General features: G+C 40.4%; 1 protein-coding gene across 3 annotated transcripts in view; it reads left to right on the top strand.

The window, feature by feature from the left end:
- The window catches only part of ATG2A (autophagy related 2A), a 514,214-nt gene that overhangs the window by 440,795 nt on the left and 46,171 nt on the right, over nt 1–27,248 (top strand). For 2 of the 3 annotated variants that reach the window (XM_053720124.1, XM_053720123.1), the window contains exon 36: nt 8,080–8,209. In XM_053720124.1, coding sequence (XP_053576099.1) covers nt 8,080–8,209 — 130 coding nt within the window. Of the gene's footprint in view, nt 1–7,916; nt 8,034–8,079; nt 8,210–27,248 lie in introns of those variants that run through there. The other variant, XM_053720125.1, reaches the window with a different exon arrangement.

Below are 27,248 nucleotides of genomic sequence, written 5' to 3'. Positions count from 1 at the left end.
TGTCCGGTCCACGGCGTCATCCATAACTTGTGGGAATATTCTCTTCCCCAACAGGAAATGGCAAAGAGCACAGCAAAAGCTGTCCATATAGTCCCTCCTAGGCTCCGCCCACCCCAGTCATTCTCTTTGCCGCTGAACAAGCAGCATCTCCACGGAGATGGTGAAGAGTATGTGGTGTTTAGTTGTAGTTTTTTATTCTACTATCAAGAGTTTGTTATTTTAAAATAGTACTGGTATGTACTATTTACTCTGAAACAGAAAAGGATGAAGAGTTCTGTTTGTGAGAGGAGTATGATTTTAGCAGCAGTAACTAAAATCGTTTGCTGTTTCCACATAGGACTGTTGAGATGAGATAACTTCAGTTGGGGGAAACAGTTGGCAGACTTTTCTGCTTAAGGTATGACTAGCCATATTTCTAACAAGACTGTGTAATGCTGGAAGGCTGTCATTTTTCCCCTCATGGGGACCGGTAAGCCATTTTCTTAGTCTCAAACAGAATAAAGGGCTTAATATGGGCTATAAAACTGGTAGACACTTTTATGGTCTAGATCGATTGCTTTATTTGGGCATTTTATACAGCTTGATGTTGAATTTCACATTTTATAACTTTGGGGAACGTTTTTTTACGTTAGGCACTGGTTTAGACACCTTCCCAGTCAGGAAGGGCCTTCTATGTAGTAGGCAGAGCCTCATTTTCGCGCCATTACTGCGCAGTTACTTTTGAGAGCAGGACATGCAGCTGCATGTGTATGGGTCTGGAAGTAGTTGAAAAGGTCCCTAGAAGGCTTCATTTGGTATCGTATACCCCCCTGGGTTTGGTAAAGTTGCAGCAAAGGCTGTAGCTGGGACTGTAGAGGGGTTAAAACTATAAACGGCTCCGGTTTCGTCATTTTAAGGGTTAAAGGTCTGAAATTTGGGGTGCAATGCTTTGAATGCTTTAAGACACTGTGGTGAAAATTTGGTTAAAATTGAACAATTCCTTCATAGTTTTTCACATATTCAGTAAAAAAGTGTGCCCTGTTTAAAATTTAAAGAGACAGTAACGGTTTTGTTTTAAAACGGTTTTTGTACTTTATTGACAAGTTTAAGCCTCTTTAACATGTCTGTGCCATCAGATAAACTATGTTCTGTATGTAAGGAAGCCAATGTGTCTCCCCCTTCAAAATTGTGTGATAATTGTGCCATAGCGTCCAAACAAAGTAAGGACAGTACTGCCACAGATAATAAAGTTGCCCAAGATGATTCATCAGATGAAGGGAGTAGACATAGTTCTACATCATCGCCTTCTGTGTCTACACCAGTTTTGCCCACGCAGGAGACCCCTAGTACTTCTAGCGCGCCAATGCTTGTTACTATGCAACAATTGACGGCAGTAATGGATAACTCCATAGCAAATATTTTATCCAAAATGCCTGCATTTCAGAGAAAGCGCGATTGCTCTGTTTTAAACACTGTAGAGCAGGAGGGCGCTGATGATAATTGCTCTGTCATACCCTCACACCAATCTGAAGTGGCCATGAGGGAGGTTTTGTCAGATGGGGAAATTTCTGATTCAGGTAGAATTTCTCAACAGGCAGAACCAGATGTTGTGACATTTAAATTTAAATTAGAGCATCTCCGCGCACTGCTTAAGGAGGTGCTATCTACTCTGGATGATTGTGACAACCTGGTCATTCCAGAAAAATTGTGCAAGATGGACAAGTTCCTAGAGGTTCCGGTGCACCCCGACGCTTTTCCTATACCCAAGCGGGTGGCGGACATAGTGAATAAGGAGTGGGAGAAGCCAGGCATATCTTTTGTCCCCCCTCCTATATTTAAGAAATTATTTCCTATGGTCGACCCCAGAAAGGACTTATGGCAGACAGTCCCTAAGGTCGAGGGGGCAGTTTCTACACTAGCTAAGCGCACTACTATTCCTATCAAGGATAATTGTGCTTTCAAAGATCCTATGGATAAAAAATTGGAGGGTTTGCTTAAAAAGATTTTTGTACCGCAAGGTTACCTCCTGCAACCTATTTCATGCATTATTCCTGTCACTACAGCAGCATGGTTCTGGTTCGAGGAACTAGAAAAGTCGCTCAGTAGAGAGACTCCGTATGAGGAGGTTATGGACAGAATTCACGCACTTAAGTTAGCTAATTCCTTTATTTTAGATGCCGCTTTGCAGTTAGCTAGATTAGCGGCGAAAAATTCAGGGTTTGCAATTGTGGCGCGCAGAGCGCTCTGGCTAAAGTCTTGGTCAGCGGATGTATCTTCCAAGACAAAATTGCTTAATATCCCTTTCAAGGGTAAAACCCTTTTTGGGCCAGAATTGAAAGAGATTATCTCAGACATCACTGGGGGTAAGGGCCACGCCCTCCCACAAGATAGGCCTTTCAAGGCCAAGAATAAGTCTAATTTTCGTTCCTTTCGCAATTTCAGGAACGGACCGGCCTCCAACTCTGCAGCCTCTAGACAAGAGGGTAATGCTTCGCAAACCAAACCAGCTTGGAAACCGATGCAAGGCTGGAACAAGGGTAAGCAGGCCAAGAAGCCTGCTGCTGCTACCAAAACAGCATGAAGGAGTAGCCCCCGATCCGGGACCGGATCTAGTAGGGGGCAGACTCTCTCTCTTCGCTCAGGCTTGGGCAAGAGATGTTCAGGATCCCTGGGCACTAGAAATAGTTTCTCAGGGTTATCTTCTGGAATTCAAGGAACTACCCCCAAAGGGAAGGTTCCACATGTCTCACTTATCTTCAAACCAAATAAAGAGACAGGCATTCTTACATTGTGTAGAAGACCTGTTAAAAATGGGAGTGATACACCCAGTTCCAACTGTGGAACAAGGAATGGGGTTTTACTCAAATCTGTTTGTAGTTCCCAAAAAAAAGGGAACTTTCAGACCAATTCTGGATTTAAAGATTCTAAACAAATTTCTCCGAGTGCCTTCGTTCAAAATGGAAACTATTCGAACGATTTTACCTACAATCCAGGAGGCTCAATTTATGACTACCGTGGATCTAAAGGATGCGTATCTACATATTCCTATCCACAAAGATCATCATCAGTTCCTAAGGTTCGCCTTTCTGGACAAACATTACCAGTTTGTGGCTCTCCCATTCGGGCTAGCCACTGCTCCAAGGATTTTCACAAAGGTACTCGGGTCCCTTCTAGCGGTTCTAAGACCAAGGGGCATTGCAGTGGCACCTTACTTGGACGACATTCTGATACAAGCGTCGTCTCTTTCAAAGGCAAAGGCTCACACAGACATCGTTCTGGCCTTTCTCAGATCTCACGGGTGGAAGGTGAACATAGAAAAGAGTTCCATGTCTCCGTCGACAAGAGTTCCTTTCTTGGGGACAATAATAGATTCTTTAGAAATGAAGATTTTCCTGACAGATGTCAGAAAGTCAAAACTTCTAAACGCTTGTCAAGTTCTTCACTCTGTTCCACGACCTTCCATAGCTCAGTGCATGGAAGTAGTAGGGTTGATGGTTGCAGCAATGGACATAGTTCCTTTTGCGCAAATTCATCTAAGACCATTACAACTGTGCATGCTGAAACAGTGGAATGGGGACTATACAGACTTGTCTCCAGTGATTCAAGTAGATCAGAAGACCAGAGACTCACTCCGTTGGTGGCTAACCCAGGATCACCTGTCCCAGGGAATGAGCTTCCGCAGACCAGAGTGGGTCATCGTCACGACCGACTCCAGTCTAGTGGGCTGGGGTGCGGTCTGGGACTCCCTGAAAGCTCAGGGTCTATGGTCTCGGGAAGAGTCTCTTCTCCCGATAAACATTCTGGAACTGAGAGCGATATTCAATACTCTCAGGGCTTGGCCTCAGCTAGCAAAGGCCAGATTCATAAGATTCCAATCAGACAACATGACGACTGTTGCTTACATCAACCATCAGGGGGGAACAAGGAGTTCCCTGGCGATGAGAGAAGTGACCAAAATCATAAAATGGGCGGAGGATCACTCCTGCCACCTATCTGCGATCCACATCCCAGGAGTGGAAAATTGGGAGGCGGATTATCTGAGTCGTCAGACATTCCATCCGGGGGAGTGGGAACTCCACCCGGAGATATTTGCCCAGTTGACTCAATTATGGGGCATTCCAGACATGGATCTGATGGCGTCTCGTCAGAACTTCAAGGTTCCTTGCTACGGGTCCAGTTCCAGGGATCCCAAGGCGACTCTAGTGGATGCATTAGTAGCGCCTTGGGCCTTCAACCTAGCTTATGTGTTTCCACCGTTTCCTCTCATTCCCAGGCTGGTAGCCAGGATCAAACAGGAGAGGGCCTCAGTGATCTTGATAGCTCCTGCGTGGCCACGCAGGACTTGGTATGCAGACCTGGTGAATATGTCATCGGCTCCACCATGGAAGCTACCTTTGAGACAGGATCTTCTAGTACAGGGTCCATTCGAACATCCAAATCTAGTTTCTCTCCAGCTGACGGCTTGGAAATTGAACGCTTGATTTTATCTAAGCGTGGGTTTTCGGATTCTGTGATAGATACTCTGGTGCAAGCCAGAAAACCTGTAACTAGAAAAATTTACCATAAAATATGGAAAAGATATATCTGTTGGTGTGAATCCAAGGGATTCTCATGGAGTAAGATCAAAATTCCTAGGATCCTTTCCTTTCTCCAAGAAGGTTTGGATAAGGGATTATCAGCGAGTTCTCTAAAGGGACAGATTTCTGCTTTATCTGTCTTGTTACACAAACGACTGGCAGCTGTGCCAGATGTTCAAGCTTTTGTTCAGGCTTTGGTCAGGATCAAGCCTGTTTACAGACCTTTGACTCCTCCCTGGAGTCTGAATTTAGTTCTTTCAGTTCTTCAAGGGGTTCCGTTTGAACCTCTACATTCCATAGATATCAAGATGTTATCTTGGAAAGTTCTGTTTTTGGTTGCTATTTCTTCTGCTAGAAGAGTTTCTGAGTTATCTGCTCTGCAGTGTAATCCACCCTATCTGGTGTTCCATTCAGATAAGGTTGTTTTGCGTACTAAACCTGGTTTCCTTTCAAAGGTTGTTTCTAACAAGAATATTAACCAGGAAATAGTTGTGCCTTCTTTGTGTCCGAATCCAGTTTCAAAGAAGGAACGTTTGTTACACAATTTAGATGTAGTTCGTGCTTTAAAGTTCTATTTAGAAGCAACAAAGGATTTCAGACAAACGTCTTCTCTGTTTGTCGTTTATTCTGGCAAGAGGAGAGGTCAAAAAGCTACTGCTACCTCTCTTTCCTTTTGGCTGAAAAGCATCATCCGATTGGCTTATGAGACTGCCGGACGGCAGCCTCCCGAACGCATCACAGCTCACTCTACTAGGGCTGTGGCTTCCACATGGGCCTTCAAGAACGAGGCTTCTGTTGATCAGATATGTAAGGCAGCGACTTGGTCTTCCCTGCACACTTTTGCCATATTCTACAAATTTGATACTTTTGCTTCTTCGGAGGCTATTTTTGGGAGAAAGGTTTTGCAAGCCGTGGTGCCTTCCGTTTAGGTAACCTGATTGGCTCCCTCCCTTCATCCGTGTCCTAAAGCTTTGGTTTTGGTTCCCACAAGTTATGGATGACGCCGTGGACCGGACACACCAATGTTGGAGAAAACAGAATTTATGCTTACCTGATAAATTACTTTCTCCAACGGTGTGTCCGGTCCACGGCCCGCCCTGGTTTTTTAATCAGGTTTGATGAATTTCTTTCTTTAAAGGATTACTTTCTGTTATAATTTTTAAGCCAAACAACTAACATATTAAAGTTAATAAACATTAATTAAAACCTACTGACCTATATTTTCTCCAAAACGAAGTTTCATAACGTTCTAAAAGTTATTTCTTTTATTCCCAGATGATGTCACGTTATCCTGCCCACTATTTTCAGCACTGCATGTTCAAAATACTTAAACCAATGAAATTGTGTTTAAAGCGCCATTTTGAAACCTAGGTACTGTAAACAGATTGGTACAGAGCAAAGGATACCCATGGAGTGGGTTTGGAAAACAATTAAATTTGCAGACAAGATTTCTGATATACGGTAGAGATATGTTAATGAAATGCTATTGATAAAAAGCGTATTTGGGGTAGTTAGTTAGTAACAGGCATAGAAAATATTTACTTACAGTGGCCCTTTAACTACAGTCACCACGGCACCCTATAGTTTCTCCTGTTTTTTCTCCTGTCCATCGGTCGAATGACTGGGGTGGGCGGAGCCTAGGAGGGACTATATGGACAGCTTTTGCTGTGCTCTTTGCCATTTCCTGTTGGGGAAGAGAATATTCCCACAAGTTATGGATGACGCCGTGGACCGGACACACCGTTGGAGAAAGTTAATTTATCAGGTAAGCATAAATTCTGTTTTTCTTCCTAGCCTTCGGTCGAATGACTGGGGGGTGGAGCTAAGGGAGGAGCTATATAGACAGCTCTGCTGTGGGTGCTCTGCCACTTCCTGTTAGGAAGGAGAATATCCCACAAGTAAGGATGAATCCGTGGACTTGATAAATCGCAAGAGAAAGAAATTTATCATGTAAGCATAAATTCTGTTTTTTATAGCGTCATCAAGTAAGCAATTTCTAATTATTAATTATTAATTGGATAACTATGAAATATATGTATTTCTCATTACCTGTTATATTAAACTATCTGTGATTCCATTCAATATACTGTATGTGTGTGTGTATGTGTATATATATATATATATATATATTACATTCAATATACTGTATGTGTGTATATATGTATATATATAATGTAGATATATATATGTATATGTAGATATGTATATATATATATATATATATACGAAAATGCTAACTACTCTCAAACATACAACATAAAATGAAACAATAATAGCCTACTAATGAAATCTAGATTACTACAAAGAGAAACCTTCTGGATTTGGAAATTAAAAACCTTACATCCAGAAGGTTTAAATGAAAATCTATATTTGGCTACAGTTTAGTAGTAGGTTTTGTTTCATTTTATGTTGTATGTTTGAGAGTGATTAGTATTTTTGTTATACATATACTTTGTGAAGTGAACGTAATAGTTTTTAAAATTTAATGTGAAATCACAGGTAGTTTCCATGTGTAGTTTTATATATTTGGATACATATCGATCACTATTAGGAAATTTTAATATTGGACACATTCAATATATTATCACTTTCAAAAGCACTTTATACTTTGTAACGAGTAAGCACTTTCTAAATATAATGCTTTATGACAAATACATAGTGATATAGGTAGAGAGCACTTGAGTTCATATTTTTATTTTTTGTTGTGGTGACGAGCGGGCAGATCCTTGCGTGTAGTGCATGATGATGTTTGTGGATGGTGTAAGCGATGGTTCAATAAAACGCTGACGAACCATACACAATTCAGTCTCAAGCTGAGATTGGCACAGGGAATAAAAACTATATAGGGGCTCTATAGGTAAGAGGAATTTAAATTGGATCATTTTCATAGCTATCCAATCAATATTGAACCAATTAGAATTTGCTTACTTGAAGACGCTATATAAAGCTGCATGTTGTATTTTTAGAATATACTACCTGAGGAAACAGTGCCATAAGCTCTGAAACACGTTGTAGGAATACTTTAATTATTGTTTTATCATAATAATTTATGTATATTTTTTTTAATAAATATCCCATAGAAAATTGGGTATTTTTAAATTACTGAACATTTTGAATGAATATTTTGGATATCCGAAACGGTGGTTGGGAACCAACTTCAAAATTCAGGGTATTACACATAACAGCTTGTGGGAAACAGTGGAGGTTGCTAGTTGTTGAGCTACTAATATACCCAGACTTTGTGTTTGCACTTTATATGGTGCACTATTCTTATGAGTATATGTCCTTTGTGTGACCTGACATTTCACATGAATTGAGATATTGTGCCATTGGAGCGCCTTCTTGTTTTGTATATTGCAGTGACTATTTGGATAGCTGGCCATGGTGTTTTGAAGACTATTAACAGTAGCCTTGAAGATTCAGTGGTGCCTTTGGTTTGGACCATCTATTGATTGGGACATTGAGTGATAACAGGGATGTCTTGCAAACTGTCTTCTCAGTAACGTCTGTCTCCTCCTGACAGCCTCACGCTTAGATGGCCAGCGCAGACAGAGCTCTTCTGAGACGGAGTCAGCTCTAGAAACATCAACACAGTCCAGTGAAGAGGACTCGGCCTCACCCAGCTCTGCCTCTGACCAGCCCATTTACTTCAGGTACAACCAAGAGCAATAATAGCAGATTAAATCATGAGACTGCATAAAAATCATAATTTCTTTCATGTAATTGGCAAGAGTCCATGAGCTAGTGACGTATGGGATATACAATCCTACCAGGAGGGGCCTATAAATACACCCCTCACCACACCCACAATTCAGTTTTACAAACTTTGCCTCCTTTAGAGGTGGTGAAGTAAGTTTGTACTAAGATTTCTATGTTGACATGCGCTTCTCAGCATTTTGAAGCCTGATTCCTCTGAGTACAGTGAATGTCATAGGGATGTGAAGGGAGTATCACCAATTGAATGCAATGGTTTTTCCTCACGGGAGATCTATTTCATAGGTTCTCTGTTATCGGTCATAGAGATTCATCTCCTTTTTCAGATCGACGATATACTCTCATATTCCATTACCTGATAACCGTTTCAATACTGGTTTGGCTATCTGCTATATGTGGATGGGTGACTTTTGGAAAGTATGTTTTCATTACTTAAGACACTCTCAGCTATGGTTTGGCACTTTATGTATTTTATAAAGTTCTAAATATATGTATTGTACTTATATTTGCCATGATTCAGGTTTTCAGTATATTTCCTTTTGCAGACTGTCAGTTTCATATCTGGGAAATGCTTTTTTAGTAAAAATGTATTTCTTACCTGGGGTATAGTCTCTTTTTCAAATTGACTGTCTTTTACATTTGCGGGCAGAATTAGGCTCGCGAGGGCGCAAAATGCCAAAGTACATTGCGTCATTCTTGGGGCGAGATTTTTTTTGGAGCGAAAGTTACGTTCGTTGATGCACATTCGTAATTTCCGGTGTCTTAGTCAACGCCGAGTCCTTCACAGGGTTGCGTCTTCTGTGACACGAGTGTGTCATTTCCCTACGTTGTTGGCGCCAAAAAATATATTTTTGTTTGTGTTGTGCGTCATACTTTGCGCCAAATATTTTTATTATTTAAGATTCCTATATGCCTCTTGCCTTTTTTCTCTATCAGAGGGCTATGCTGTTTGCATTTTTTCCCATTCCTGAAACTGCCATATAAGGAAATTGATAATTTTGCTTTATATGTTGTTTTTTTTTCTTACATTTGCAAGATGTCTCAATCTGATCCTGTCTCAGAAATCACTGTTGGAACCCTGCTGCCTGATAACAGTTCTTCCAAAGCTAAGTGCATTTGTTGTAAACTTGTGGAGGTTATATCTCCAGCTGTGGTTTGTAATAGTTGTCATGATAAACTTTTACATACAGAGAATGTATCCATCAGTAGTAGTTCATTACCTGTTGCTGTTCCCTCAACATCTAATGCACAAGATATACCTGTAAATTTAAAATAATTTTTCTCCAACATTGGTGTGTCCGGTCCACGGCGTCATCCTTACTTGTGGGATATTCTCTTCCCCAACAGGAAATGGCAAAGAGTCCCAGCAAAGCTGGCCATATAGTCCCTCCTAGGCTCCGCCCACCCCAGTCATTCTCTTTGCCGTTGCACAGGCAACATCTCCACGGAGATGGTTAAGAGTTTTTTGGTGTTTTAATGTAGTTTTTATTCTTCTATCAAGAGATTCACTCCGTTGGTGGCTGACCCTGGACAATCTGTCCCAGGTAATGAGCTTCCGCAGACCAGAGTGGGTCATTGTCACGACCGACGCCAGTCTAGTGGGCTGGGGCGAGGTCTGGGATTCCCTGAAAGCTCAGGGTCTATGGTCTCGGGAAGAGTCTCTTCTCCCGATAAACATTCTGGAACTGAGAGCGATATTCAATGCTCTCAGAGCTTGGCCTCAACTAGCAAAGGCCAAATTCATAAGGTTCCAATCAGACAACATGACGACCGTTGCATATATCAATCATCAGGGGGGAACAAGGAGTTCCCTGGCGATGAAAGAAGTGACCAAAATAATTCAATGGGCGGAGGATCACTCCTGCCACTTGTCTGCGATCCACATCCCAGGAGTGGAAAATTGGGAAGCGGATTTTCTGAGTCGTCAGACATTCCATCCGGGGGAGTGGGAACTCCATCCGGAAATCTTTGCCCAAATAACTCAATTATGGGGCACTCCAGACATGGATCTGATGGCATCTCGTCAGAACTTCAAGGTTCCTTGCTACGGGTCCAGATCCAGGGATCCCAAGGCGACTCTAGTAGATGCACTAGTAGCACCTTGGACCTTCAACCTAGCTTATGTATTCCCACCGTTTCCTCTCATTCCCAGGCTGGTAGCCAGGATCAATCAGGAGAGGGCCTCAGTGATCTTGATAGCTCCTGCGTGGCCACGCAGGACTTGGTATGCAGACCTGGTGAATATGTCATCGGCTCCACCATGGAAGCTACCTTTGAGACAGGACCTTCTTGTTCAGGGTCCATTCGAACATCCGAATCTGGTCTCCCTCCAACTGACGGCTTGGAGATTGAACGCTTGATTTTATCAAAGCGTGGGTTTTCAGATTCTGTTATAGATACTCTTATTCAGGCTAGAAAGCCTGTAACTAGAAAAATTTACCATAAAAATATGGAAAAAATATATCTGTTGGTGTGAATCCAAAGGATTCCCATGGAACAAGATAAAAATTCCTAAGATTCTATCCTTTCTACAAGAAGGTTTGGAGAAAGGATTATCTGCAAGTTCTCTAAAGGGACAGATCTCTGCTTTATCTGTCTTACTGCACAAAAGACTGGCAGCTGTGCCAGATGTTCAAGCATTTGTTCAGGCTCTGGTTAGGATCAAGCCTGTTTACAGACCTTTGACTCCTCCCTGGAGTCTAAATCTAGTTCTTTCAGTTCTTCAAGGGGTTCCGTTTGAACCTTTACATTCCATAGATATTAAGTTACTATCTTGGAAAGTTTTGTTTTTGGTTGCTATTTCTTCTGCTAGAAGAGTTTCAGAGTTATCTGCTCTGCAGTGTTCTCCGCCCTATCTGGTGTTCCATGCAGATAAGGTGGTTTTGCGTACTAAGCCTGGTTTTCTTCCGAAAGTTGTTTCTAACAAAAATATTAACCAGGAGATAGTTGTACCTTCTTTGTGTCCGAATCCAGTTTCAAAGAAGGAACGTTTGTTACACAATTTGGACGTTGTCCGTGCTCTAAAGTTCTATTTAGAGGCTACTAAAGATTTCAGACAAACATCTTCCTTGTTTGTTGTTTATTCTGGTAAAAGGAGAGGTCAAAAAGCGACTGCTACCTCTCTTTCCTTTTGGCTTAAAAGCATTATCCGATTGGCTTATGAGACTGCCGGACGGCAGCCTCCTGAAAGAATCACAGCTCACTCCACTAGGGCTGTGGCTTCCACATGGGCCTTCAAGAACGAGGCTTCTGTTGACCAGATATGTAAGGCAGCGACTTGGTCTTCACTGCACACTTTTGCCAAATTTTACAAATTTGATACTTTTTCTTCTTCGGAGGCTATTTTTGGGAGAAGGGTTTTGCAAGCTGTGGTGCCTTCCGTTTAGGTAACCTGATTTGCTCCCTCCCTTCATCCGTGTCCTAAAGCTTTGGTATTGGTTCCCACAAGTAAGGATGACGCCGTGGACCGGACACACCAATGTTGGAGAAAACAGAATTTATGCTTACCTGATAAATTACTTTCTCCAACGGTGTGTCCGGTCCACGGCCCGCCCTGGTTTTTTTAATCAGGTCTGATGAATTATTTTCTCTAACTACAGTCACCACGGTACCATATGGTTCCTCCTATATATATTTCCTCCTGTCCGTCGGTCGAATGACTGGGGTGGGCGGAGCCTAGGAGGGACTATATGGCCAGCTTTGCTGGGACTCTTTGCCATTTCCTGTTGGGGAAGAGAATATCCCACAAGTAAGGATGACGCCATGGACCGGACACACCGTTGGAGAAAGTAATTTATCAGGTAAGCATAAATTCTGTTATTTCTGATTCTATTCAGAAGGCTTTGTCTGCCATCCCGCCTTCTAATAAACGTAAAAGGTCTTTTAAAGCTTCTCATAAGGTTGATGAAATTTCAAATGACCGGCAACATGCTGAATTATCTTTCTCTGATGAGGATCTATCTGGTTCAGAAGATCCTGCCTCAGATATTGACACTGATAAATCTTCTTATTTATTTAAAATGGAATATATTCGGTCTTTGTTAAAAGAAGTGTTGATTACATTGGATATGGAGGAAACTAGTCCTCTTGATATTAAAACTAGTAAATTCTGTTTATAAACCTCCTGTGGTTATTCCAGAGGTTTTTCCAGTTCCTGATGCTATTTCTGATATGATTTCTAAGGAATGGAATAGGCCTGGTACTTCTTTTATTCCTTCTTCAAGGTTTAAAAAATGGTATCCTTTGCTAGTAGTTACTTTAGAGTTTTGGGAAAAGATCCCCAAAGTTGATGGGGCTATCTCTACTCTTGCTAAACGTACTACTATTCCTACGGAAGATAGTACTTCTTTTAAAGATTCTTTAGATAGGAAACTTGAATCTTATCTAAGGAAAGCCTATTTATATTCAGCTTTGTGGCTTAAATCTTGGAATGCTGACATGACTTCTAAGTCCAGATTGCTACAGTTGGGCAAAAAAGTATTTAGTCAGCAACCAATTGTGCAAGTTCTCCCACTTAAGAAGATGAGAGAGGCCTCTAATTTTCATCATAGGTATACCTCAACTATGAGAGACAAAATGTGGAAACAAATCCAGACAATCACATTGTCTGATTTGGAAAGAATTTATTTGCATATTATGGTGGAAAATAAGTATTTGGTCACCTACAAACAAGCAAGATTTTTGGCTCTCACAGACCTTTATCTTTAAGAGACTCCTCTGTTCTCCACTCATTACCTGTATTAATGGCACCTGTTTGAACTTGTTATTAGTATAAAAGACACCTGTCCACAACCTCAAACAGTCACACTCCAAACTCCACTATGGTGAAGACCAAAGAGCTGTCGAAGGAAACCAGAAACAAAATTGTAGACCTGCACCAGGCTGGGAAGACTGAATCTGCAATAGGCAAGCAGCTTGGTGTGAAGAAATCAATTGTGGGAGCAATCATTAGAAAATGGAAGACATACAAGACCACTGATAATCTCCCTCGATCTGGGGCTCCACGCAAGATCTCACCCCGTAGGGTCAAAATGATCACAAGAACGGTGAGCAAACATCCCAGAACCACACAGGGGGACCTAGTGAATGACCTGCAGAGAGCTGGGACCAGCGTAACAAAGGCTACCATCAGTAACACACTACACCGCCAGGGACTCAGATCCTGCAGTGCCAGACGTGTCCCCCTGCTTAAGCCAGTACATGTCCGGGCCTGTCTGAAGTATGCTAGAGATCATTTGGATGATCCAGAAGCGGATTGGGAGAATGTCATATGGTCAGATGAAACCAAAGTAGAACTGTTTGGTAGAAACACAACTCGTCGTGTTAGGAGGAGAGAGAATGCTGAGTTGCAACCAAAGAACACCATACCTACTGTAAAGCATGGGAGTGGCAACATCATGCTTTGGGGCTCTTTCTCTGCAAAGGGAACAGGACAACTGATCCGTGTACATGAAAGAATGAATGGGGCCATGTATCGTGAGATTTTGAGTGCAAACCTCCTTCCATCAGCAAGGGCATTGAAGATGAAACGTGGCTGGGTCTTTCAGCATGACAATGATCCAAAACACACCGCCCGGGCAACGAAGGAGTGGCTTTGTAAGAAGCATTTCAAGGTCCTGGAGTGGCCTAGCCAGTCTCCAGATCTCAACCCCATAGAAATACTTTGGAGGGAGTTGAACGTCTGTGTTGCCCAGTGACAGCCCCAAAACATCACTGCTCTAGAGGAGATCTGCATGCAGGAATGGGCCAACATACCAGCAACAGTGTGTGACAACCTTGTGAAGACTTAGAGAAAACGTTTGACCTCTGTCATTGCCAACAAAGGATATATAACAAAGTATTGAGATGAACTTTTGATATTGACCAAATACTTATTTTCCACCATAATTTGCAAATAAATATTCTTTCCAAATCAGACAATGTGATTGTCTGGATTTGTTTCCACATTTTGAGGTATACCTATGATGAAAATTACAGGCCTCTCTCATCTTCTTAAGTGGGAAAACTTGCACAATTGGTGGCTGACTAAATACTTTTTTGCCCCACTGTATCTCTTTCTTTCCAAGGTAATAAGTTATTTGGTTCTCAGTTCGATTCAATAATTTCAACTGTCACTGGGGGGAAGGGAGTTTTTTTGCCTCAGGATAAAAGACCTAAGGGAAAATCTAAAGCTTCTAACCGTTTTCCGTCGACAAAATAAGGAACAGAAACCTGATCCTTCCTCCAAGGAATCTGTTTCCAATTGGAAGCCTTCCTTAAATTGGAATAAATCCAAGCCATTTAAGAGGTCAAAGCCAGCCCCCAAGTCCGCATGAAGGTGCAGCCCTCATTCCAGCTCAGCTGTAAGGGGCAGATTAAGATTTAGATGTTTGGACCAATTCGGTCCAAAATCAATGGATTCAGAGTATTGTCTCTCAGGGGTACAGAATAGGATTCAGGGTAAAACCGCCTATGAAAAGATTTTTTTCTCTCACGCATCCCAGCAAACCCAATAAAGGCTCAGGCTTTCCTGAAGTGTGTTTCAGACCTGGAGTTATCAGGGGTAATCATGCCAGTTCTGTTTCAGGAACAGGGTCTGGGGTTTTATTCAAATCTATTCATTGTCCCAAAGAAAGAAAATTCATTCAGACCTGTTTTGGATCTAAAAATTTTGAATCGATATGTAAGAGTACCAACTTTCAAAATGGTGACTATAAGGACTATTCTGCCTTTTGTTCAGCAAGGGCATTATATGTCCACAATAGACTTACAGGATGCATATCTTCATATTCCGATTCATCCAGATCACTATAAGTTCTTGAGATTCTCTTTTCTAGACAATCATTACTAATTTGTCGCTCTTCCTTTTGGCCTAGCGACAGCTCCAAGAATCTTTTCAAAGGTTCTAGGTGCCCTACTCTCTGTAATCAGAGAGCGGGGTATTGCAGTGTTTCCTTATTTGGACGATATCTTGGTACTTGCTGAGTCTTTACATTCTGCAGAATCTCACATTAATGAACTAGTGTTGTTTCTTCAAAGACATGGTTGAAGGATCAATTTAACAAAAAGTTCTTTGATTCCTCAGACAAGGGTAACCTTTTTAGGTTTCCAGATAGATTCAGTGTCCATGACTTTGTCTCTAACAGACAAAAGATGCTTGAAATTGGTTGCAGCCTGGCAGAACCTTCAGTCTCAATCATTCCCTTCAGTACCTATGTGCATGGAAGTTTTAGGTCTCATGACTGCAGCACCGGACGCGATAAACCTTTGTTCGTTTTCATATGAGACCTCTCCAGCTTTGTATGCTGAACCAATGGTACAGGGATTATACAAGAACATCACAATTAATATCCTTAAATCCCAATGTTCGACTATCTCTGACTTGGTGGTTAGCTCACCATCGTACTGTTCTAGGGGCCTCTTTCGTTAGTCCAACCTGGACTGTGATCACAACAGATGCGAGTCTTTCGGGTTGGGGAGCTGTTTGGGGATCTCTGACAGCACAAGGGGTTTGGAAATCTCAAGAGGCGAGATTACCAATAAATATTTTGGAACTTTGTGCGATTCTCAGGGCTCTTCAGTTTTGGCCTCTGTTGAAGAGAGAACTGTTCATTTGTTTTCAGACAGACAATATCACAACTGTGGCATATGTCAATCATCAGGGTGGGACTCACATTCCTCAAGCTATGAAATAAGTATCTCGGATACTTATTTGGGCAGAATCCAGCTCCTGTCTAATTTCTGCAGTTCATATCCCAGGTATAGACAATTGGGAAGCGGATTATCTCAGTCGTCAGACTTTTCATCCGGGAGAGTGGACTCTCCACCCAGATGTGTTTCTTCCAGAAATAGATCTGATGGCATCTCATCTAAACAAGAAACTTCCCAGGTACCTGTCCAGGTCCAGGGATCCTCAGGCGGAAGCAGTGGATGCGTTGACACTTCCTTGGTGTTATCAACCTGCTTATATTTTCCCACCCCTCTAGTTCTTCTTCCAAGAGTGATCTCCAAAATCATCATGGAGCAATCGTTTGTGCTGCTGGTGGCTCCAGCATGGCCTCACAGGTTTTGGTATGCGGATCTTGTTCGGATGTCCAGTTGCCAACCTTGGCCACTTCTATTCAGGCCGGACCTTCTATCTCAAGGTCTGTTTTTCTATCAGGATCTCAAATCATTAAATTTGAAGGTATGGAAATTGAACGTTTAGTGCTTAGTCATAGAGGATTTTCTGACTCGTGATTAATACTATGTTGCAGGCTCATAAATCTGTTTCTAGAAAGATTTATTATCGAGTTTGGAAGACTTACATTTCATGGTGTTTCTCTCATAAATTCTCTTGGCATTCTTTTAGAATTCCTAGAATGTTACAGTTTCTTCAGGATGGTTTGGATAAAGGTTTGTCTGCAAGTTCCTTGAAAGGACAAATCTCTGCTCTTTCTGTCTTTCATAGAACTTCCTGATATTCATTGTTTTGTGCAGGTTTTGGTTCGTATCAAGCCTGTCATTAAATCAATCTCTCCTTCTTGGAGTCTTAATTTAGTTTTGAAGGCTTTACAGGCTCCTTCATTTGAGCCTATGCATTCTTTATACATTAAAATACTTTCTTGGAAAGTGTTATTTCTTTTGGCCTTCTCTTCTGCTAGAAGAGTTTCTGAATTATCCGCTCTCTCTTGTGAATCTCCTTTTCTGATTTTTCATCAGGATAAGGCAGTTTTTTGGACTTCATTTAAATTCTTACCTAAGGTTGTGAATTCTAACATTAATAGAGAAATTGTTTTCCCTTCCTTGTGTCCTAATCCTAAGAATTCTTTGGAGAGATCTTTTCTGGTTCCAGGAAAGGTCAGAAGGCTTCTGCCATTTCCTTGGCTTCGTGGTTAAAGCTTTTGACTCATCAAGCTTATGTGGAGTCGGGTCAAGCCCCGCCTCAGAGAATTACAGCCCACTTCCTGGACTTTTAAGAATGAAGCTTCAGTTGATCAGATTTGCAAAGCTGCAACTTGGTCCTCTTTGCATACATTTACTTAATTCTACCATTTGGATGTATTTGCTTCTTCGGAAGCAGATTTTGGTAGAAAAGTTCTTCAGGCAGCGGTTTCAGTTCGATTCTTCTGCTTCTGATTTAAGTTTTTTCCTTTCATTTATGAGAATAAACTTATATTTTGGGTTGTGGATTATTTTTTTTTCAGCGGAAAATGGCTGTTTTTATTTGTATCCCTCCCTCTCTAGTGACTCTTGTGTGGAGTTCCACATCTTGGGTATTGCTATCCAATACGTCACTAGCTCATGGACTCTTGCCAATTACATGAAAGAAAACATAAATTAATTTCTTTCATATTTGCAAGAGTCCATGAGGCCCCCCCCATTTTATGGTGGTTATGATTTTTTTGTATAAAGCACAATTATTTCCAAATTCCTTTGTTGATGCTTTTTTCTCCTTTTTTTATCACCCCACTACTTAGCTATTCGTTAAACTGAATTGTGCGTGTGGTGAGGGGTGTATTTATAGGCATTTTGAGGTTTGGGAAACTTTGCCCCCTCCTGGTAGGATTGTATATCCCATATGTCACTAGCTCATGGACTCTTGCCAATATGAAAGAAATTAATTTATCAGGTAAATTCTTACATAATTTAGCGTTATTTTTTTTTATGTGCATTGATTTTTTATTTTTTGTGTGTTGTTATCCTTTATTTTATTTTTTTTTCCTTTTTTTTTTTTTGTCTCATTTCTTCTAAGGGATAGAAAGGTCAAAATTTAAATGCATGTAGCTGAATTTGTTTTAACTAAGAGCATATTTGCAATAGACTTCCATTAGCACAAATGCTTCTAGTAAAAGTTATTACTATATTTTTGGCTGCATACAAACATTTGCTGTGAGGGACTGTGCACCAGTTTACCATGGCTCAACATTTCTAGTCGCCCTGGACGAGCAGTAACTGACCTGAGATAAAGTTGTCTAAACACTGTGCAAAATGACCAGCAAATGTATGTATAATTGTAAAATTACTTAAAGGGACAGTCTAGTCAAAATTAAAGTTTCATGATTCAGATAGGGTATGTCATTTTAACCCCTTGAGTGCTCAGAGCTGTCATTAGCACTCTCCCACCTTGAGGCAGATCTGGGCGCTCCCAACTGCTCCTACCCCAGCGATCGGGCCTGCATAGTGACAGGCATCGCTAGGGCTTCACGTATAGGAGCAGGGGGCATGCTGCTTAGAAGCCTGTATCTCAGGCATCTAAGCAGCTACAGACCCCCAAGACCCACCGTTGGAAAGGTAATCATCGCCTAACCTTTCCAACAGTGTAAGTCTTGGGGATTCCAAAAAAAGTCTTGTTTTTCCAAAAAATGAAAGAAAAAAAAAATGAAAAAAGCTTAGCACCCGGGTGGGAAAGTGCTTAGCACTCAAAGGGTTAAACAACTTTTCTAATTTACTTTTATCATCAAATTTGCTTTGTTCTCTTGGTATTCTTTGTTAAAAGCTAAACCTAGGTAGGCTCATATGCTAATTTCTAAGCCCTTGAAGGCCGAATCTTATCTCAATGCATTCTGACAGTTTTTCACAGCTAGACAGTGCTAGTTCATTTTGGCCTTATAGAAAACATCGTGCTCACTCCAGTGGAGTTACTTATGAGTCAGCACTGATTGGCTAAAATGCAAGTCTGTCAAAAGTACTGAGATAAGGGGGCAGTCTGCAGAGGCTTATATACAAGATAATCACAGAGGTAAAAAGTGTATTAATATAACTGTGTTGGTTGTGCAAAACTGAGGAATGGGTAATAAAGCGATTATCTATCTTTTTAAACAATAAAAAATTCTGTCCCTTTATTTTGTTTTAAAATAAAAAATATGAAACATTACTGCACAATAAGGCTTTTCACTATGGCTAAACATATACAAAGGGGGTGTGGGGTAGACCAGTAGTGGGTGTGGGCCGGTAGTGGATTTGGTGTGGGCCGGTGGTGGATGTGGTGTGGGCCGGTGGTGGATGTGGTGTGGGCCGGTGGTGGATGTGGTGTGGGCCGGTGATGGATGTGGTGTGGGCCGGTGATGGATGTGGTGTGGGCCGGTGATGGATGTGGTGTGGGCCGGTGATGGATGTGGTGTGGGCCGGTGATGGATGTGGTGTGGGCCGGTGATGGATGTGGTGTGGGCCAGTAGTGGATATGGTGTGGGCCAGTAGTGGATATGGTGTGGGCCGGTGATGGATGTGATGTGGGCCGGTGATGGATGTGGTGTGGGCCGCTGGTGTGGGCCGGTGATGGATGTGATGTGGGCCAGTAGTGGATATGGTGTGGGCCGGTGATGGAAGGGATCTGAAGTGACGAGTAACATTTTGGCCTGGCCAGTATCTCAGGACTTTAAATTTTCAGCCCTGACTGCACCTTCTCAGAGAGTCAGTAGTGGCTTGTATGACACAAATGAAGTCTACGGACACAATACACACCACCGCCATCTCTCTGAACTTGAATACTGGTGCACAGGTCCTCACAGAATAAAACAGTAGTAACTTTAACTAGAAGCATTTTTACATATGGAAGTCAATTGCAAACATGCTTCTGTTTAAAACTGAAATGCAAATATGCACATTTACATTTTGACCTTTCTATCCATTTAACCAGTAGTGGTTTCATAGGTGACAGGGTTGGTTTGTTTGTTTGTTTCAGTATCACCTGGTTACATTTGTAAAGATGCTTAATAGAGCCACTACATTATCTACTGACCTTATTGCTACATTATCTGTCTACTGACCTTATTGCTACATTATCTGTCTACTGACCTTATCGCTACATTATCTGTCAACTGACCTTATCGCTACAATATCTGTCTACTGACCTTATCCCTACATTATCTGTCTACTGACCTTATCCCTACATTATCTGTCTACTGACCTTATCGCTACATTATCTGTCTACTGACCTTATCGCTACATTATCTGTCTACTGACCTTATCGCTACATTATCTGTCTACTGACCTTATCGCTACATTATCTGTCTACTGACCTTATCGCTACATTATCTGTTTACTGACCTTATCGCTACATTATCTGTCTACTGACCTTATCGCTACATTATCTGTCTACTGACCTTATTGCTACATTATCTGTCTACTGACCTTATCGCTACATTATCTGTCTACTGACCTTATCGCTACATTAACTGTCTACTGACCTTATCTCTACATTATCTGTCTACTGACCTTATCGCTACATTATCTGTCTACTGACCTTATCGCTACATTATCTGTCTACTGACCTTATCGCTACATTATCTGTCTACTGACCTTATCCCTACATTATCTGTCTACTGACCTTATCTCTACATTATCTGTCTACTGACCTTATCTCTACATTATCTGTCTACTGACCTTATCGCTACATTATCTGTCTACTGACTTTATTGCTACATTATCTGTCTACTGACCTTATCCCTGAATTATCTGTCTATTGACCTTATCCCTAAATTATCTGTCTACTGACCTTATCTCTACTTTATCTGTCTATTGACCTTATCTCTTCTTTATCTGTCTACTGATCTTATCCCTAAATTATCTGTCTACTGACCTTATCTCTACTTAATCTGTCTACTGACCTTATCTCTTCTTTATCTGTCTACTGATCTTATCCCTAAATTATCTGTCTACTGACCTTATCTCTGCTTAATCTGTCTACTGACCTTATCTCTACATTATCTGTTTACTGACCTTATCCCTACATTATCTGTCTACTGACCTTATCCCTACATTATCTGTCTACTGATCTTATCGCTACATTATCTTTTTACTGACCTTATTGCTGCATTATCTGTCTACTGACCTTATCCCTAGAATGATCTGTCTACTGACCTTATCGCTACATTATCTGTCTACTGACTTTATCCCTGCATTATCTGTCTACTGACCTTATCGCTACATTATCTGTTTACTGATCTTATTGCTACATTATCTGTCTATTGACCTTATCTCTTCTTTATCTGTCTACTGACCTTATCGCTACATTATCTGTCTACTGACCTTATCGCTACATTATCTGTCTACTGACCTTATTGCTACATTATCTGTCTACTGACCTTATCACTACATTATCTGTCTACTGACCTTATCCCTACATTATCTGTCTACTGACCTTATCGCTACATTATCTGTCTACTGACCTTATCCCTGAATTATCTGTCTACTGACCTTATCCCTAAATTATCTGTCTACTGACCTTATCTCTACTTCATCTGTCTATTGACCTTATCTTTTCTTTATCTGTCTACTGACCTTATCCCTAAATTATCTGTCTACTGACCTTATCCCTACATTATCTGTTTACTGACCTTATCGCTACATTATCTGTCTACTGACTTTATCCCTGCATTATCTGTCTACTGACCTTATCGCTACATTATCTGTTTACTGATCTTATTGCTACATTATCTGTCTACTGACCTTATCCCTAGAATGATCTGTCTACTGACCTTATCTCTACTTTATCTGTCTATTGACCTTATCTCTTCTTTATCTGTCTACTGACCTTATCGCTACATTATCTGTCTACTGACCTTATCGCTACATTATCTGTCTACTGACCTTATTGCTACATTATCTGTCTACTGACCTTATCACTACATTATCTGTCTACTGACCTTATCCCTACATTATCTGTCTACTAACCTTATCGCTACATTATCTGTCTACTGACCTTATCGCTACATTATCTGTCTACTGACCTTATCCCTGAATTATCTGTCTACTGACCTTATCCCTAAATTATCTGTCTACTGACCTTATCTCTACTTCATCTGTCTATTGACCTTATCTTTTCTTTATCTGTCTACTGATCTTATCCCTAAATTATCTGTCTACTGACCTTATCCCTACATTATCTGTTTACTGATCTTCTTGCTACATTATCTGTCTACTGACCTTATCCCTACATTATCTGTTTACTGATCTTATTGCTACATTATCTGTCTACTGACCTTATCGCTACATTATCTGTCTACTGACCTTATCGCTACATTATCTGTCTACTGACCTTATCGCTACATTATCTGTCTACTGACCTTATCCCTAAATTATCTGTCTACTGACCTTATCTCTACTTCATCTGTCTATTGACCTTATCTTTTCTTTATCTGTCTACTGACCTTATCCCTAAATTATCTGTCTACTGACCTTATCCCTACATTATCTGTTTACTGACCTTATCGCTACATTATCTGTCTACTGACTTTATCCCTGCATTATCTGTCTACTGACCTTATCGCTACATTATCTGTTTACTGATCTTATTGCTACATTATCTGTCTACTGACCTTATCCCTAGAATGATCTGTCTACTGACCTTATCTCTACTTTATCTGTCTAATGACCTTATCTCTTCTTTATCTGTCTACTGACCTTATCGCTACATTATCTGTCTACTGACCTTATCGCTACATTATCTGTCTACTGACCTTATTGCTACATTATCTGTCTACTGACCTTATCACTACATTATCTGTCTACTGACCTTATCCCTACATTATCTGTCTACTAACCTTATCGCTACATTATCTGTCTACTGACCTTATCGCTACATTATCTGTCTACTGACCTTATCCCTGAATTATCTGTCTACTGACCTTATCCCTAAATTATCTGTCTACTGACCTTATCTCTACTTCATCTGTCTATTGACCTTATCTTTTCTTTATCTGTCTACTGATCTTATCCCTAAATTATCTGTCTACTGACCTTATCCCTACATTATCTGTTTACTGATCTTCTTGCTACATTATCTGTCTACTGACCTTATCCCTACATTATCTGTTTACTGATCTTATTGCTACATTATCTGTCTACTGACCTTATCGCTACATTATCTGTCTACTGACCTTATCGCTACATTATCTGTCTACTGACCTTATCCCTAGAATTATCTGTCTTCTGACCTTATCGCTACATTATCTGTCTACTGACCTTATCCCTTGAATTATCTGTCTACTGACCTTATCCCTTGAATTATCTGTCTACTGACCTTATCGCTACATTATCCGTCTACTGACCTTATCGCTACATTATCTGTCTATTGAACTTATCGCTACATTATCTGTCTACTTGACCTTATCGCTACATTATCTGTCTACTGAGCTTATCGCTACATTATCTGTCTACTGACCTTATCGCTACTGTCTAGTGACCTTATCGCTACTGTCTAGTGACCTTATCTCTACATTATCTGTCTTCTGACCTTATCGCTACATTATCTGTCTTCTGACCTTATCGCTACATTATCTGTATACTGACCTTATCCCTACATTATCTGTCTACTGACCTTATCCCTACATTATCTGTTTACTGACCTTATCGCTACATTATCTGTATACTGACCTTATCGCTACTGTATACTGACCTTATCACTACATTATCTGTCTACTGACCATATCTCGCTACATTATCTGTCTACTGACCTTATCGCTACATTATCTATTTTCCAACCTTATCCCTACATTATCTGTTTACTGACCTTATCGCTACATTATCTGTCTACTGACCTTATCCCTACATTATCTTACTGCCCTTATCGCTACATTATCTGTCTACTGACCTTATTGCTACTGTCTAGTGACCTTATCACTACATTATCTGTATAGTGACCTTATCACTACATTATCGGTCTACTGACCTTATCCCTACATTATCTGTTTACTGATCTTCTTGCTACATTATCTGTCTACTGACCTTATCCCTAGAATTATCTGTCTACTGACCTTATCGCTACATTATCTGTTTACTGACCTTATCGCTACATTATCTGTCTACTGACCTTATCCCTACATTATCTGTCTACTGACCTTTTTCGCTACATTATCTGTCTACTGACCTCATCGATACATTATTTGTCTACTGACCTTTTTCGCTACATTATTTGTCTACTGACCTTTTTCGCTACATTATCTGTCTACTGACCTTATCCCTACATTATCTTACTGCCCTTATCGCTACATTATCTGTCTACTGACCTTATTGCTACTGTCTAGTGACCTTATCACTACATTATCTGTATAGTGACCTTATCACTACATTATCGGTCTACTGACCTTATCCCTACATTATCTGTTTACTGATCTTCTTGCTACATTATCTGTCTACTGACCTTATCCCTAGAATTATCTGTCTACTGACCTTATCGCTACATTATCTGTTTACTGACCTTATCGCTACATTATCTGTCTACTGACCTTATCCCTACATTATCTGTTTACTGATCTTATTGCTACATTATCTGTCTACTGACCTTATCCCTAGAATTATCTGTCTACTGACCTTATCGCTACATTATCTGTTTACTGACCTTATCGCTACATTATCTGTCTACTGACCTTATCCCTACATTATCTGTTTACTGATCTTATTGCTACATTATCTGTCTACTGACCTTATCCCTAGAATTATCTGTCTTCTGACCTTATCGCTACATTATCTGTTTACTGACCTTATCGCTACATTATCTGTCTACTGACTTTATCTCTACATTATCTGTCTACTGACCTTATCGCTACATTATCTGTATACTGACCTTATTGCTACATTATCTGTCTACTGACCTTATCCCTACATTATCTGTCTACTGACCTTATCTCTACATTATCTGTCTACTGACCTTATCGCTACAATATCTGTCTACTGACCTTATCGCTACATTATCTGTCTACTGACCTTATTGCTACATTATCTGTCTACTGACCTTATCCCTACATTATCTGTCTACTGACCTTATCTCTACATTATCTGTCTACTGACCTTATCTCTACATTATCTGTCTACTGACCTTATCGCTACATTATCTGTCTACTGACCTTATCGCTACATTATCTGTCTACTGACCTTATCGCTACATTATCTGTCTACTGACCTTATTGCTACATTATCTGTCTACTGACCTTATCCCTACATTATCTGTCTACTGACCTTATCGCTACATTATTTGTATACAGACCTTATACCTACATTATCTGTCTACTGACCTTATCCCTACATTGTCTGTCTACTAAACTTATCACTACATTATCTGTCTATGGACCTTATCGATACTGTCTACTGACCTTATCGCTACATTATCTGTCTACTGACCTTATCCCTACATTGTCTGTCTACTAAACTTATCGCTACATTATCTGTCTATGGACCTTATCGATACTGTCTACTGACCTTATCGCTACATTATCTGTCTACTGACCTTTTTCGCTACATTATCTGTCTACTGACCTCATCGATACATTATTTGTCTACTGACCTTTTTCGCTACATTATTTGTCTACTGACCTTTTTCGCTACATTATCTGTCTACTGACCTTATCCCTACATTATCTTACTGCCCTTATCGCTACATTATCTGTCTACTGACCTTATTGCTACTGTCTAGTGACCTTATCACTACATTATCTGTATAGTGACCTTATCACTACATTATCGGTCTACTGACCTTATCCCTACATTATCTGTTTACTGATCTTCTTGCTACATTATCTGTCTACTGACCTTATCCCTAGAATTATCTGTCTACTGACCTTATCGCTACATTATCTGTTTACTGACCTTATCGCTACATTATCTGTCTACTGACCTTATCCCTACATTATCTGTTTACTGATCTTATTGCTACATTATCTGTCTACTGACCTTATCCCTAGAATTATCTGTCTTCTGACCTTATCGCTACATTATCTGTTTACTGACCTTATCGCTACATTATCTGTCTACTGACTTTATCTCTACATTATCTGTCTACTGACCTTATCGCTACATTATCTGTATACTGACCTTATTGCTACATTATCTGTCTACTGACCTTATCCCTACATTATCTGTCTACTGACCTTATCTCTACATTATCTGTCTACTGACCTTATCGCTACAATATCTGTCTACTGACCTTATCCCTACATTATCTGTCTACTGACCTTATTGCTACATTATCTGTCTACTGACCTTATCCCTACATTATCTGTCTACTGACCTTATCTCTACATTATCTGTCTACTGACCTTATCGCTACATTATCTGTCTACTGACCTTATCGCTACATTATCTGTCTACTGACCTTATTGCTACATTATCTGTCTACTGACCTCATCCCTACATTATCTGTCTACTGACCTTATCGCTACATTATTTGTATACAGACCTTATACCTACATTATCTGTCTACTGACCTTATCCCTACATTGTCTGTCTACTAAACTTATCGCTACATTATCTGTCTATGGACCTTATCGATACTGTCTACTGACCTTATCGCTACATTATCTGTCTACTGACCTTATCCCTACATTGTCTGTCTACTAAACTTATCGCTACATTATCTGTCTATGGACCTTATCGATACTGTCTACTGACCTTATCGCTACATTATCTGTCTACTGACCTTTTTCGCTACATTATCTGTCTACTGACCTCATCGATACATTATTTGTCTACTGACCTTTTTCGCTACATTATTTGTCTACTGACCTTTTTCGCTACATTATCTGTCTACTGACCTTATCCCTACATTATCTTACTGCCCTTATCGCTACATTATCTGTCTACTGACCTTATTGCTACTGTCTAGTGACCTTATCACTACATTATCTGTATAGTGACCTTATCACTACATTATCGGTCTACTGACCTTATCCCTACATTATCTGTTTACTGATCTTCTTGCTACATTATCTGTCTACTGACCTTATCCCTAGAATTATCTGTCTACTGACCTTATCGCTACATTATCTGTTTACTGACCTTATCGCTACATTATCTGTCTACTGACCTTATCCCTACATTATCTGTTTACTGATCTTATTGCTACATTATCTGTCTACTGACCTTATCCCTAGAATTATCTGTCTTCTGACCTTATCGCTACATTATCTGTTTACTGACCTTATCGCTACATTATCTGTCTACTGACTTTATCTCTACATTATCTGTCTACTGACCTTATCGCTACATTATCTGTATACTGACCTTATTGCTACATTATCTGTCTAC

The sequence above is a fragment of the Bombina bombina genome, chromosome 7 (assembly GCF_027579735.1).
Source record: "Bombina bombina isolate aBomBom1 chromosome 7, aBomBom1.pri, whole genome shotgun sequence".
Classification (NCBI taxonomy): Eukaryota; Metazoa; Chordata; class Amphibia; order Anura; family Bombinatoridae; genus Bombina; species Bombina bombina.
This window is presented reverse-complemented; position numbering and strand designations above follow the sequence as displayed.